This window comes from Misgurnus anguillicaudatus, chromosome 2 (genome assembly GCF_027580225.2).
Source record: "Misgurnus anguillicaudatus chromosome 2, ASM2758022v2, whole genome shotgun sequence".
Taxonomy (NCBI): Eukaryota; Metazoa; Chordata; class Actinopteri; order Cypriniformes; family Cobitidae; genus Misgurnus; species Misgurnus anguillicaudatus.
Genome location: NC_073338.2, coordinates 33,667,122 through 33,682,896, shown reverse-complemented (window position 1 = coordinate 33,682,896; position 15,775 = coordinate 33,667,122). Strand labels below are relative to the sequence as shown.

At 37.5% G+C, this 15,775-nt stretch overlaps 1 protein-coding gene across 2 annotated transcripts in view; it reads right to left on the bottom strand.

The window, feature by feature from the left end:
• Window positions 1–5,216: 5,216 nt before the first annotated feature.
• Window positions 5,217–15,775, bottom strand: part of st6galnac5a (ST6 (alpha-N-acetyl-neuraminyl-2,3-beta-galactosyl-1,3)-N-acetylgalactosaminide alpha-2,6-sialyltransferase 5a) — a 75,770-nt gene continuing 65,211 nt past the window's right edge. For both annotated transcript variants that reach the window (XM_073853992.1, XM_055202798.2), the window contains exons 4-5: window positions 6,956–7,063; window positions 5,217–6,252 (exon numbers count right to left, since the gene is read on the bottom strand). In XM_073853992.1, the coding sequence (XP_073710093.1) occupies window positions 6,006–6,252; window positions 6,956–7,063 (355 nt within the window). In that variant the 3' untranslated portion in view covers window positions 5,217–6,005. The remainder of the gene's footprint in view (window positions 6,253–6,955; window positions 7,064–15,775) is intronic.

Here is a 15,775-nt window from a genome sequence, read left to right as displayed (position 1 = left end):
ACTAAGCCCCGCCCACCCGGAGACGTTGCAATGTTTACAAACTTTTATAGACATGTGCATTTTTTAAAACTCTGGAGAGGGCAGTTCTTTTCAATTTGGGAAAATCTTCCACTATACCTTTAAAGCGTAACTAAACCCCTGGTCAGAGCCTGACTCCACCCACTGGGAATATTTGAAAAATGCAAGAAAAGTGGGCAGATCCCAACTGAGATAGAGGGGGACGAACTAAGTGTGTGGTGAGATCGTAACAAGGGCGTGGTGAGCTTGAACCTGCTTACATCACAAGGTATGTTTTGGACCCAATAGATCCCTTCAAGGTTTGTAAACATTGAATGAATATCGGGTGCGCGCGCAGCATGGGGTCAAACTGTTTATACCATTTATAGGCTTTCTAGTTTAATCTAACAGGGCTGAAAAATGATGACTTACCTGATCTGAAGTGAGCACTACAAACACAAGCCTTTTTGATCTTTGCATTGTCCCAGTCTGCACGTTTAATTGCTTGCAGCCACAGATGTTGTATTTTTCGTTTTTGAGATTCTGCAGGAATCACGAAAAACTTAACGGGAGACCTGGTGCGATTTTCAAAGCCCACGACGCAAGTAGGCATTTTTGACGATACAGAATAATACGCAACTCAATCTGCTGTAATGACTTTTCTGACCCCGACATGCGCAGTGGGAACCACCTGTAACGTGAACTGTGAAGGGATCTATAGGAAAACTCAACTGCAGTATCCACCGTTCAACATGAAGAGGGCAGCACTCATACGTTTTTACACCATACAGTATATTGTAGTATTGAAACACTTTATTTCCAAATGTCAAAAAACTTACTAAAATCAATGAACAGCACTAATAAAGGCCCATCATTAACTAACAAAAAGTTGATTTAGGGTTTAGTAAAATTTCCATTAAAAGACAAATATATTACACTTAACAATATCTAATCCTAAGAGCTTTATCCCACGATGCTTTATTTTAGAGTCACACATGGGTCATTTTCCAAATGGCATTTATGCACCCTTAAAGGCGGAGTCCATGATGTTTGAAAGCCAATGTTGATATTTGAAATCACCTAAACAAACACGCCCCTACCCCAATAGAATCTGGACCTTCTGTTGATAGACCCGCCCCACACATACGCAACCCGGCATTTGATTTGATTTGATTGGCTATAAGTGTGTTTTGGTAGTCGGCCCATCTCCTTTTCCAAACCGTTTTTCAAACATCGTGGACTCCGCCTTTAAAGGATGCCATTTGTAGGGGCGTTGCAAACAAAAGTAAACACCTAAATCCCTTTGCGAAGTGCCCTTCCAGGAGTCTGTTAGCGAAGTGTACAGGTCATGGTCACTTCAAGGCTGCGGCCAAGAAAGTGTCTGGAGCACAAATTTAGTGTAAATAAAGTTTTATTTTCACTTTTTGATTGCATTTCTAGTGAGAAATTAGTATTGTAGTTTTCAAATATCAATTAGTTATCATAGAGGTGCGCTCTGTTTATATTTCAAACAGAATTCCATTACGTTGCCTATGAAGGTTGTCCGAATGTGTTTCCCAGAGCTGCCTTCGTGCTCCCAAAGTCATTGCCTCATAAGGGAATGAGGCAACAAGTCAGCTGCCTAAACTTTCGGACGCAGACCAAGAAAGTTCCATTTGTGATCACGTAATTCTTGATAATGCAATGTGCATTTAGAAAAAATATAGCGAGGAATTCAATCTTACATACAAATTTATTTGGTTCATCTTTATTTTAATGTAAGGTTAAAAAGTAGCAAAGGTTAGTTTAGATTGTAAAAGAAAGCGTTTGCTGCTATTTATTAACATCCACTTTAAACACAAAGGACCAAATCAGTTTGAAATCAGTCAAAAATAGCATAATTTAACAAGAAATATTAAAATAATAAGCAACAATCGGATGCGCTCCTGCAGCATTGTCAGAGTAACATTGGTCTGTCAGTCACTTCGCCACAGAAAATCCAAATGCACACGAGACCATAAATCCCCTACACCCTTCAAAGAGCTTACTTCAAGCGCTCTGCCCTTCAAAGGGAGTAGGGCATAGGAATGCTCACTTCCGTTTGAAAAAATACCCATGATTTAATCCACAGTTGTTATGGGAGCTGAATAAATCTCCCAGAATTCTTGAGCTTCAGCTGACGTTTTGACAGGTATATATCGGAATTTATACAATAAACAGTACCTCGCAATAATTCATGCTATAATAGGCCAACTCATCACTCACAGTTGTGCAGAGTGTATCCAAGAGCATTTGTGCATTCAACGATAATGCCAACTTGTCACTCATCTGGAGCGTATCTGCATTAAAGCGCGTCTGCCTTAACAGTCCGGGTGCGTGCCTGCATTTGGATGACTGACAGGAGCAGCGCGGTCATGGTCAATGATGCGATTCCTCCTGCTGTGATGGCCATAATTACACCTGTACACGTTCAGTCCAAGTCTAACATAATCCCACTCTAGACTGACCGAGAGAATAATGGATGCTGCGTGCTCAGTTTCTGCCTTATTTTAATATTCTCTATGTTGTTTTCACAGGGCTGAATTTTTTTTTTTTTGTTTCATGATGCCTCTGCGGCATTGAATCTGAATACAAAACGTGAATTGTACCAAAGAGTTCTGTGTGCCATAACAAACGTGACCCTGGATCACAAAACCAGTCATAAGGGTCAATGTTTAAAAGCTGAATAAATAAGATATCCATGGATCGAAGATTCAAGATTTGAAAATCTGGAATCTGTGGGTGCACAAAATAAATCAAAATACTGAGAAAATCTCCTTTAAAGTTGTCCAAATGAAATCCTTAGCAACTGCATCCACTCACAAAAATAAAGTTTGGATATATTTATTGTACGGTAGCCATTTTTTTTATATATCTTCATAGAACATAATCTTTTCTTAAAGAAAAACACCACCGTTTTTCAATATTTTACTATGTTCTTACCTCAACTTAGACGAATTAATACATACCTGTCTTTTTTCAATGCGTACACTTAATCTTTGTACAGCGCATTGTGAATGTGCTAGCATTAGCCTAGACCCATTCATTCCTTAGGATCCAAACAGGGATGAATTTAGAAGCCACTAAACACTTCCATGTTTTCCCTATTTAAAGACTGTTTGACCTCGAGCGCAGTAATATTGACAAAGTTTGAGCGAGAGGGGGAGTAGTCAGGAGTGATGATGTTACTGCGCGCCAAGGTCGAAGTGCTGCAAACTAAGTGCTTTTCCACCATACAATATAGTTCTCATTTTTTATCCGCTTAAAAAAATCACGTTTTTATTTTTTGCCACCATACTTACTCGTGTAACTACTCATTTAACAGTCTTTCAATAGGGAAAACATGGAAGTGTTTGGTGGCATCTAAATTCATCCCAGTCTGGATATTAAGGAATGAATGGGGCTAGGCTAAATGCTAACACATTCACCGCACGCTGTTCAAAGATTAAAAAGATAGGGATGTATTAATTCATCTAAAGCCTGGTGGAGATTTCAGCCACGATTTAGCTGTCTGGGACAAATTTTGAAATCCTAAAAGATTCCTGGAATCCTAGGCTAAAATCTGCTGTCTTTGAACGCTATGTTCACCGACATCCGATTAATGACCGCTGCGATCAAAATTATCCTCCTACAAAATTCTGACAGTGTCAGAAATTTTGAGACACAATCCTGCTGTGTGACATCTCCCTACGACAACTGGCAGATCAAGAACCAATAGAAGCATAAAACCTGATGACGCAATTAGCAGCAACAAATCAATGCATACAAATGTCAAAAAGAGCCAGGTAGACTGTACAGCAGAAAGAGAAACTTGTGAAGTTATGGAGAGATAATCTCCACTGTACCAGGATAAAAAATGAAGCAACCTGGAGGGAAATCGCGCTGGAAAAAAGAAATGCGAGGTAGTCATCACCTTCGTTTTTTCATTTTTTATGCTCGAGACAAGTCATGATTAAAATGAACGGTAGATCTTGTTTCAGTTTGCTACCCTTCGCTTCAGAGTGTGTTTGCCCAGCCGTAGTCGATCGATGACATAAAACTACGGACACGTTTGTTTGCGTGCATCCGTTTTTTAAAAGTCTTTAAACTCGTGCAGTCTGACATTCATACAGTGTGCCATACTTAACTATGATCTTGATCGCACAGTGTGGCAAGCAACAATCCTAAAGGACTATTTAAAATCTTGCAGTGTATATCGGGCTTAAGTTGAGGTAAGAACATAGTAAAATATTGAAAAACGGGGGTGTTTTTGTTTAAAGGGACAATAAGTAGGATTTACCCCCATCTAGTGGTGAAATTGTATTTTGCATTCAAACGAATAGTGCTCTCTAGCGCCTCGCTTTTCCAAACGCGTGTTGCAACTACGGTACGGTACAACTCACTTGATCATCTTGTCCGTTTTAGATAGTTCACATGTTCTGAATGAAAACCCGTTGTGGAAACGCGTTGGTAGGCATGCTTTTTGTCCCTCTCTGCTATTATAGTTTATCAATACGACGGAACGACATGGAAGCCCTTTGGACTTACCCAATCAATGTAAGTAAAGAGAAGAAATTCTAAGCTTACAAAGAAAAGTCAGATCACTGGCAGAGGTCATTTGACACCAACGAGGACATATTCATGAATGAAGACATTGATTTTGATTAATAAAACACTTCACCCTACTTACTGTCCCTTTAATATCCTAATGATTTTTGGCATAAAAAAAAATCTATAATTTTAATGCATTTTTGGTTTTTGCTACAAATATACCCATGCAACTTAAGACAGGGATACATTGCACGATTTCTGGCTGACAGTGTCAGAAAATTCAGCATGATCAACGCAGTGTGTTTGCTGCTACGACCTGTGTACCGGTATTTGTTTACCACTAGCGCATGCTGGTGACGTTGTGACGCAGCTGTCGAAGCCTCCGTGTCATCATCGTACAGTCTTCATGCTTGTCAACCAAAGTTTAAACGATCCATGTCGCCCAGTATGATCTTATAGGAGTGCAAAAATCCTGCAGTGTATTCCGGGCTTAAGGTCCAGGGTCACAAATGCGTAGAAAATGCTAAAAGAAAAATTGAGAATGAGCACTCAACATTTACTCATGGTCACATTAAACCGTTAAGATCTTCTTGATGAAAATCAAAAATCAGTATTAAATTGTTAATTTAACACAAATGAAAAAATAAATAAAACAACTGGATCACAGTGCATTTTAGTTTTAACAAACAATATATTTATTGTTTTTGTTAAACCATTTAAAATCAGACTGACAGTCAAGTACAATTTTTTGCGCCTTTTATTTTCTGTGAAACCATTTCTAGTGTGCAATGTGCTTATAGCAAACCTAACTGATCCCAAAAGACAACACAAAGACCTTATAAATAATGGATGAATAAATAAATAAATAAATACATTTTCTAAAATTACAGTGTCAGTCTGAGGCTGCAAAATAGACAAATAACAGCTTCACCATATGGATCCACTATAAATTCAATACTTATAATTGAATTCAAATCATTTTTGGAAGTTGTTTTACTGCAATACGGTTTCTGTAAAATTAAAGCGTTTCACTGGGCCAATTCATTTACAATCATGTCCTGTTTCAAACAGAAAACCGTCACATAACAGAGGCTTTCAGCAAGCTTTCAGCATCACGCATCAATTTGTTTTATTCAGGCCTCACATACATTTCAAACCCTGCATAAAACTATGAAGACCCAGTTGAACTCAATTAGTAGCTATTAAGAGTTGCTATTCATGGATAATCTAAAGATATGGTCCATGGACAGATGCAATTGCAATGTCTTCAAAACACAAAAAATGAATGTGCAAAACAAAAGGTTTAGGCATCAACCCTCCATAAGTCTGAGAAATACAAGTTTACTCAGAAATTCTTGCAGTCCAACACACACGTTAAGCTTCATTCACATGGCAAGTAGTCAGTGACCTACTGCAAGTATCTGAGGCAGTTTAAAATCTTTTAAAGGCTCCGGTTAGAGTCACGTCTTCTGCGTTCGCGGGGAGCTTGTGGTTTCCGTGTTGTTTCTGGGTAACGGTGGTGGACTCCAGTCGGGCTGGTAGAAATGGATGTTGAAAGTCCGAGCCCAGTTAGCGAAGACCCGCTTCTCTGTGATAAAGCGATGGTGGCTGCCTCGACGTCCCCGCTCGTGGGAGATATACATGGCACATTCGTCTGGACCTGTCGGTTCATAGTAGTGATACGGTACTGAGGGGTGCTGCGACTCCCTGTAGAGAACAGGGGTAGAGATTAAAATGGGGACTTTGTCAAAATCACCATAATACGAGCAAAATTCCCCGATTCCCAAATTAATCCTGAGCTAGATATTCATTTTCAAGGCAATTAACCTGATTTGGTTCGGAGAATAACTTGCTTTAAGGGGAATAAATTGATTTTATGTAATACATTAAGGCTGCAAAATGGCTAGGGGGAAAGGTCATGCCTCAGCCCGGAATCACAATGAATCATTTCATTTTCATCTCTCGGTTATTTTTCACATACAGTAGCACCGCTACACAGCAGGGGCTTTCGTGATGTGGGTATGACACATTATGAGGGGATAAAACAGAATTAGATTAGGTGTGTATGCAATGGAGCACAAAAAAGACCACAATAAAGATAAAACCTTGAAATAAGGTAACCCAAAAAAAGTTAAAATTCAGTATATCACTAACCAAATAAACAAAGTTTGAGCAACATGACATTTCACAACCTTGGGTCTTCTTGGGTGTATTATGTCATTAAAGCAGAAAAGAGCCATACCAAACACAAAAAATTCTGAAGTTAACTTTTCTGTAACTTTTGATTAAAAATATTTTAACATCGTTTTAGATTTTTTTAGCACAATAAAAGAATTTAAACGAGTTGCCTTGACCTTTAGACACCACTACAGTGTATGCTAAAAATTAAAATAACTCAATTTTGACTTACCTACAGAAATCTGGAGGCACCATGCCATAAACATTGATTCTGTCACAAAGCTCTAAGGCAATCGTCATTGTGAACCAGCCTGTGCTTAACCACGAATTAGAAATTCTCCTGAAAAGAGATAAAAAAACAAAAACAAATGATAAACCACACTCTAAAAATGATGGGTTCTTTCAACCCATGGCTGGGTAAAATATGGACAAACTCAACTGTTGGTTTAAATCAGGGGGTTTCTTGAGGGGGTTCTAGCAGAGGAGGCGTGCAGAGTAATGAAGGTTGGAAAAATACATAAATTCTATTCCTTTCCCCTAACCCAAATCCTAACCCCAACCATCACAGAAAACTTTCTGCTACTTCACATTTTCAAGAAACATCATTCTGTTTGATTTATAAGCTTTTTTTTCTCATGGAGACCTCAAAATGTCCCTACAGTACAAGCTAACAAAAATACTAGTATTCCTATCTTTGTGGGGTCAATTGGTCCCTACAACGTGATAATTACCAGGTACACACACACATATTTTACACTATGTATACATGGCCTAGGAATGAAAAAGACAAACTTGTGTCATTTTTTTCAAGAAGCTTTTTGAAGTTTCACCTTAGGATCATTTTTTAAGAATAATGAAGGAGTTCACATTTAATCTGGACTCTTATTGGCTGCCTCTCCTTCAATATTCAGTCATCTATTTCAAAGATAATTTTTTAAAATAAAATTTAAGTTTTCAATAACCTTAGGTCATATTTAACATTTCAGTCAAGTGTTTCAAAACTTTTGACCGGTAGTGTATATTTAAATCTCTTGTCATAAAGCAGCAGCATACAATCGTCTGTGTTGAATTAGAGTTCTGAAAGACTGCAAAGCGCATCACACACTCTTAAAACAGTTGTGTTAAAACAAAAACATTTAATGTGTTGTATTTAACTAGACACATCTCTGTGTTGTTATTGGAACAGAAGATTGAGCAGAGATAATTCCATTTTTGTAACGGACTTTTCATAGAGATCCCATTCAGAGCGATCTTTAAAACAAACACGGACATGCAGCCGCTTGCCATAGGGCAATACTTCCAGGTATAAAAGTTGCGGAAGGGCGCCACTTGGTGGATAATAGCGGTATTGCGGAAAGACGGAAAATCTCGTCATTGGCGGGGAAGAGTTTTCTCTTAATTGGCGAGATATCTCGTCAATGGTGGTGAAAGAGTTAAAGAGCAAGTTAGTAATATGCCCCTATAAACATGAATGCGCAGCAGCACAAAAACGCTTTTAAATATGAAAAATTTAAGGATTAAAATGTAAAAGATTATTATGTCTCTTGGACATAAATGAGGACCGATTACGCAATGTTAGAAGACATAAAGAGCTGCTTCACCTGTAGCCTGGTAAGTAATTAAATATTTTGCTTTAAACAAATGCAAATATTGCATTTATTGTAAAATTTTAATTTTTAAATGCGTCCCCACGGATTTATTGTACATGATGACTTTGTACCTGTGGATATGGTGAGATGAAAACCGTTTTTAAGTAATGCTTTAAAAAAAAACTCACGCCGCTTTCCAAGTGCTAAAACGTTTCGGCTCTCCACACGTTTGTAAATTCTTTATCTCCTGTTTGTTACAAATAAAGTATTTTTAGAGTACAAACCTTTTCTTGCATATTTGTAAATTGTTTTTTGAGATTTCGCAGACCATGTAGGCTATCCATACATTTACACCAATTGAAAGCCTGCTATTTTTACTTCCATGATTGAAAGAAAACGACTTTTAAAAAGAATCCAAAAGTTTTAATACAAAAAAATAACAAGTTCAATACAAATAAAACAACAAAATTGTAAACTGATGGTCTTCTTCCTCCACTTAGTTTTTCAGTTTACAAATCCCACCATCTAAATAGGCAATCGGCATGGCGTGAGCGCAACTGGCTTTTAAACGGGATGACTCTCATTGGTTTATTGCACGTTAAGCCCAAAACACACTTATTGCGAAAATAGGAACAACCCTTTTAGACTGTGCTCTAGGCGCACAAACCATTTTCCCGTCGTTAAATTAGCCAAAGTGGATTCGGACACACCCATTTAGACTCTGCGCAGTGCTTTTTAGGCAAGATTTAGATCAGTGGTTGTCAACTACAGTCCTCGGGGCCCTCCCTCCCAGAACATTTTAGATGTCTCCATATATAAAACACCTGATTCAGTTCATCACCTTGTTTGTGTGTTAATTAAGGAAATGTTGCTGATGAGTGAAATCAGGTGTTTCATATAAGGAGACATCTAAAACATTCTGGGGGGGAGGACTGGAGTTGAGAACCACTTATTTACATAATGTGTTAAAATAACAGATGATGTGTCAAATAGCATAACACAAAACAATGTGTAAAAAATTAACAAATCCTTTCTCAGAGTGCAGGATTGCTTTGTAAGCAGCTGCGCTATAATGCAATATTATTCAAAGCAATGCAACACAATCAAATGGCAACTCTCATGTAAAACTACAGTATATCTCGTAAAGAACATTCTGTGAACATATAACATTGATATATCTTTAATATTGACTGAGTCAACAATTCAAAAATGAAAGTGAAATCAATGATTGAAATCAAACTTTGATGCTGGATTTCGCAGACAGGGTCACATTTTTGAGCAAACCATGGGTTGAAACAAGCCAGCATTTTTGTAGAGTTCATAGTTAAGATTCCAGAAGACAATTCCTTTAGAAATTCCACCCATGCAATCCCAAGATTCAGTTCTGTTTAGAAAGCCGTCCAGCTGTCAGGATCATTTCTACAACTGAACGTTCTCATCAACTGCTCATCAGTTCTGCCAACCCACCATTTGACATGAAAGCCCTGGTGATTCTCTGACAAATAACACATGAATGGTAGAAAACAAACACCATTAGTGAACAACAGCGCTGGAAGTGTTTGATTAGAAGCCTCTTATTACTATTAAATTACCACTGACAACAAAGCATCTACAGTCTGGCTGCTGGCACGTCAATATTCTGTTGTGCATGTGGTAGAATATATGAATAGAATTAATCAAAACTATAACCATAGTGCGCAAATATGGTGAATTATTACATACTGGTCCAGTACTCGGCTCGTTTCTCAGCTTGGCATTTAAAGTTTTTAATTGGGTTTATACAATAGCTACGTCTGGCCACCAATCTGATTATGGTAGACACATGACAAATAAAAACCAAATGAAATATGATTCTTCTTTACTGTATAGACAAGTCAAGTTTTGAAATTAAAGCTGTACTTGAAGAGTAAACGAATTGTTTGGCTCGCTGTTAAAAACTTTGTAAGGCTGACAGTTAATTTAGCTTAAAGTCTCAAAAACCATCCGAGAATAAAGACTCACCCAAAGGCATAAACTTACTGCATCAGTCGACAAATAAAAATGCCTGGGTTTGCGATTCACTCCCACCCTCGAGTAAATCTCAACACTTTCCCACTTAAAACAACAGAGGCAAATGATTTTTAAATCATCTTTAAAGGAAAGATTCCTGAAAGTCTGCCAATGGATTTCCTGGAGCATTTCCTTTGACAATTTAAGTGCATAAATAGCTCTTACACAAGTGTGTGTGTGTTTGTGTTGACTGCTCATATAATGGTACAGTGGACAACAGCAAAACTAAATTTGTCTAGCGATTTCAAGCGTGAGATTCTATTTAAGCATTAAATTCATAACGTTGGACATACATTTCAACAAGACCGTCCCCTAAAAATAACGACCTCATAGTTTGTTTTTTTGCAGCCAGCTTATTAGGACAAACAAGTTACGTTTAATTGATAATTGCAGGTTTATGTGAACAATCGCACAGAAGTATGAATCAAAATTGATGCATAGCCTACAACATAGAGGCTATGGTATAGGTCCTACGCAGAACTATAAATCAAGCTTAAAGGGACATTCCACTTTTTTTGAAAATATGCTCATTTTCCAGCTCCCCTTGAGTTAAACATTTGATTCTTACCGTTTCGACCATTCAGCTGATCTCCGGGTCTGGCACTAGCACTTTTAGCAATGATATTACGCACTGACCGAAAATAGTCCCCTTGGTTAGTTTCAATGGCAGGGGACTATTTTCAGGCAGTGCGTAATATCACTACGCCTGCTGCAGCCATGTTACAGCAACAAAGTCCTTGACTATTATGCCAGAATGAGAGTATAGTTCCTAGCCATATCTGCCTAGAAAATCGCAACTTTTAATTTTCCGTTGGTCTTAGTAAATGATGTAACTACAGAAGAGTCAAGTTTTAAATAAGAAAACATTGAAACTCTTTGGTTATTTTTTTTGCGCGATGCTAATGGTCTAATCAGATTCAATGGATTATGCTAAGATATGCTAAAAGTGGTAGCGCCAGACCCGGAGATCAGCTAAATGGATTCCAGAAAGGTAAGAATCAAATGTTTAACTCTAGGGGAGCTGGAAAATGAGCATATTTAAAAAAAAGTGGAATGTCCCTTTAAAGCAGAATTAAACCCTAGACATTTTGGCCTGTTATCATGGGTAATTTATTTCAATTTTGCATTTTACATGAGAAAAAAAGAAATTTGCACGATATCGATAAATTAGATTGATACTGTGTAGAAGCAGAATTTTCATTTAACCAGAATGCACTGCGCAAAGTCATTAGCTCCACCCACTAACCACTGATCGATGCAGTGCGGGTTAGTTGTTCGACGTCATGCGGCGCCGCAAGAACCGACAACCGGATGATGTCAGAGCGATTTAAAAGCAAACTCCTACGTATGATTTTGCGAATCGGCTGTCGATTCTTGCGGCGCCGCATGAAGTCGAAAAAAACTAGTAGCTTCTTTTGCCCCTCAACCTGCTCTCAAGTCAACTTGAACTTAGCCAGCAGACGAACCCAACCAAAGAGTAAACTCTGCATTTACCGTCTCTGAAGGGGAAATCACCAAAACCCTTGATTAAAGATGACTAGAACCTGTGCAGTTTGTGGATGTAAGGAAAACAAATTTAGGCCACCGGGAGTTTTAATTGTTTATATCGACTCTCAGTTGACACAGCACTAACAGATTACTCGAAAATTAGAATATGCAGCCAGCACTTTCTCGTCAGGAGGACTTTGATTACCGTTTTCAACACAGTTTTCCCGCTGACTCAATTTGGCTTAGTTGTTGCTTGTTTTGTGTAACTACGGTAAACATACTACGTAGAAAGTTATTATCATGTTGTTGTTTTCATGACACGAACAAAGCAAGCTAACGTAAGCTCATCTTGTGCAGCTGTCAATCAAATAACGATATCATCTACTGTCAATCATCTCGCCTCAAGACCCGCCCCCATTCAGAATGTTTATAATATGTAGTCGTGCTTTTTTGTTTCGGTGATTTGACGACGCGTCAAATCACTGTTACTGTTGCAGTTAAAAGCTTTAATTGTTTATATGGAGTTAGTACATTTGATGGTAGCACAATCAACTACATATATGTGATGAAATATAGACCTTTTGCGTGTTTGCAAACAGAGATGACGTTTGTTGTGGGCGGAGCCCAACTGGTGGCAGAAAGTGACAGCACCGCAATAGGGGTGTGAAGTGTTTTAGCGTTAAACTGTGATTTTTATGGATTTTTATGGATGTTTCTTATAACGTTTTCACCAAGTTACGTTTATTTTTTAAATAAATTAAAAGTTTAAATGGCTTGGCTACTGATATGTGTGCATGTATGTAATGTATATGTGTTGTTCTTTATTGGTAAATCAATTCTTTTTTACAGTTGAATCGCTGAAGTACTTATAAAAGCAATACTATCATGTATTCTGTATAATATAATTTATTAAATATTTCATAATTTTCCTGTTTTCAATATCTTCCTTATATTTATAACCTACGTGTTTGTTCTAAAACTATTATGTTTACATACAAATTAATTTGTATAGGCCTGTTTATATATTATTAACACTTTACATCGTGTGTGTGTGTGTGTGTGTGTGTGTGTGTGCGCTATGTTTATATATTTATAAGTAAAAATCATAATTTAGAAAAAGAAGGAAGAAGACATAGGCTAAGATAGAAGGTAAAAATTAGTAATAAAAAACGAAAAAAATATGAAAACTTTAATAAATGGTAATATTATTGATATTATGAACTCAAATCTTTAATCTTTCTAAATAAATTATAAACGTAATGTGATAAAAACGCTATAAGAAACACACAGAGGGAACAGACTTCGACAGAACACCGGATATCTTCTCTAATTATTTTCTATTCTAATTATTAAAAGATTTCCAAATGATTTCATCACTCCAGTCTGTCCGGTTGACGGCTTATTGCAACCATAAACACCTACGTTTAATCTTCAAATGGTCTTCGACAATGGTATACTATAAAAATGAAGGTCATCTATTTTGGCATTCCTATTCTGACACTCAACGGCACAACAAAACATTTTCTAGTGAGTTATATTGTTCGTTTCACTCGTGTCTCTTCATTTCCACTGTTTTTCTGCCACCACATTGCGCACGTGACGTAACTGTGACGTAACTGTGACGTCGACTCGCAAAAGGTATATAGTATTGGAGCGTACTGTTGTTTTAGGGTGGAATTCTGCTTTAAGTTTCACCTGCTATTGGAAGAGGCGTTAATTTAGAAAACAATATTTAAGGGAATGGACAAATGACCTAAACAGTCATACAGGTTGAAAGATTCAACATTTGTCTCAAACAAGTTCATTTTAAATTGAAACATTGCTCCCTGTATATTTACTTCAAACCCTTTGAACACACACAAACACACATTTACAGACCTGATTCTCTAAAAAAACAGTGTTTCGTATGAGGCTCAACAAATTGCACTGACTGGAAGGGCAGAACAGTGTTGCTAAGTCAAGGAAAACAAAATGCAGGAACATTGGTTTGTGTGCTTGTGCCGCAGGGCTGTCTGTCACACTACCACTGCCAAACCACAGAGCAAACACAAAGCATCCTGACTATCAAGTGTTTTCAAACTCGCATGACTATTTACATTGACCTGCAATACACGACCCGGCACTCTCGTTGTGAATTACTTGGAGTCCAACTAGAGCATCAAATATTTGCTGATATAACCAAGAGTACTTGAATAATATCTGTTTCCATTAGAGACTCACAACTGATCCTAAAATTTAATTTATGATTCCTTAATGAGTAATTTTGAGGAGAAAAGAATGGGCAATATCTGAGAAGCAATTTATATTGAATTTACTGCCCTGTTGTCAAATAATTGGATCATTTCCTAGATTATTATTAGGCCAAGACTCAAACTAAAAAAAACGCTGTGGGTAATAATCTGTAAACAGCTGTATCATTCACATTTACTGCATCTATCATCATTGTTGTCTTTATGTCCCTCCTAAAATGCGCCAGTACATCATGACTGAGATAAAAAGCCTAATTTAACATTGAAGTGTGTGCCATCTCACATTAGATATTAATAAGGTCACATGACATGACTGTTACGACACTAACACCATTCACTTTCAAAAGCGCAGCATATGCAACCTGCTCCATCATTATGACCCACGAGAGATGATGACCCATTTCAGTCAGCTGCACTTTATCTTTCAATGCACACCCTCTTATGTTTAAAACTTGTATTGTGTTTGTGCGTGTGACTATTCAGCAACAACAATTTGTCGTAGCACAATGAAACCGATCAAAACAACATTAACAATGATATAATTTGAAAGCTGAGACTTTACAGAAAATAATGAGCATGTCTATATAATTGGCCTATTGTGACTTCTGATGATATAATGGGGCACATATGCTTTGTTTGTATGCAAAGCAGATTCTTCTTTTGTATGTTTTTTCGTACAGCTTTGTTTGAACTGTAGCTCAATTCGTAGAGCATTGTGCAAAAGGTCATGGGTTCGCCCCCAATGAACACACATACTGATAAAAATGCATATCTTGTAATGCACTGTATGTCACTTTGGATAAAAGCATCTGCTGAATGCATAAATGTAAGTGTTACTTTAAAATGTATTGCTGGTTTGATCTAATTAATATTCATAAGCTGAGATTCACTTTGATTTCAGAAGACGATTAATTGGGTCAGAAATCCAGTTTGCTTGCTTGTTACTTTTACCATTTACATTTTGTTCTTCGTCAGTTCCCAACCTTATTTCCCATGACAATGTAAGAGTTCAACTTTGTACTTGTAAGCAATAGTGGTGTTGAAATATCTTGTTGATGTTTTCAACAGAAACCAGCTCTTAAAATGTTTGTATACACGAAGGGGTGAATAGATTGATCAAATCAATAAATAACAGCAGCAGGCATCCGTCCCCAGTCTGACTGGCACCTCACACGTGCAGGTGTTTGTCAAACGAGCTTGGCATGATCTGCTCTTTCATTTCCCCTTTTAATTGCCACTTCGGAGCATAAAAGCGCAAAAACAGATAAAAGATGAAATAAGGCCGCTGTGATAATGAGGGACCGCAGCTACAAAACACTGGCATGTATCATTCAGAGCTAATTCATCAGCAGTAATGTTTGAATTTCAGACTAATGAGCCTCCAAAGAGTTTTAAGGAGACCTACACTCCGTAGAAAGGAGCAATGGCAGACAGAAACAGACTAATGAGAGCTCATCACAATGAGTGTTCCCCCTGAATTTAAGAAATTGCTCAACCCATTCTCATGAATTGCATATGAATACACGCCTTTTGCAAAGTCCAATTTTGCGTGCATATGATACGCCAGCCCTTTCCGTTCACTTAATATCACGCATCTTTTGGTGTCATTTTATGTATTGGTTTCTACATTTTTTCTATTTTTTAAACCATTGTCGCTTGGGGTTAGATTTGGGTTAT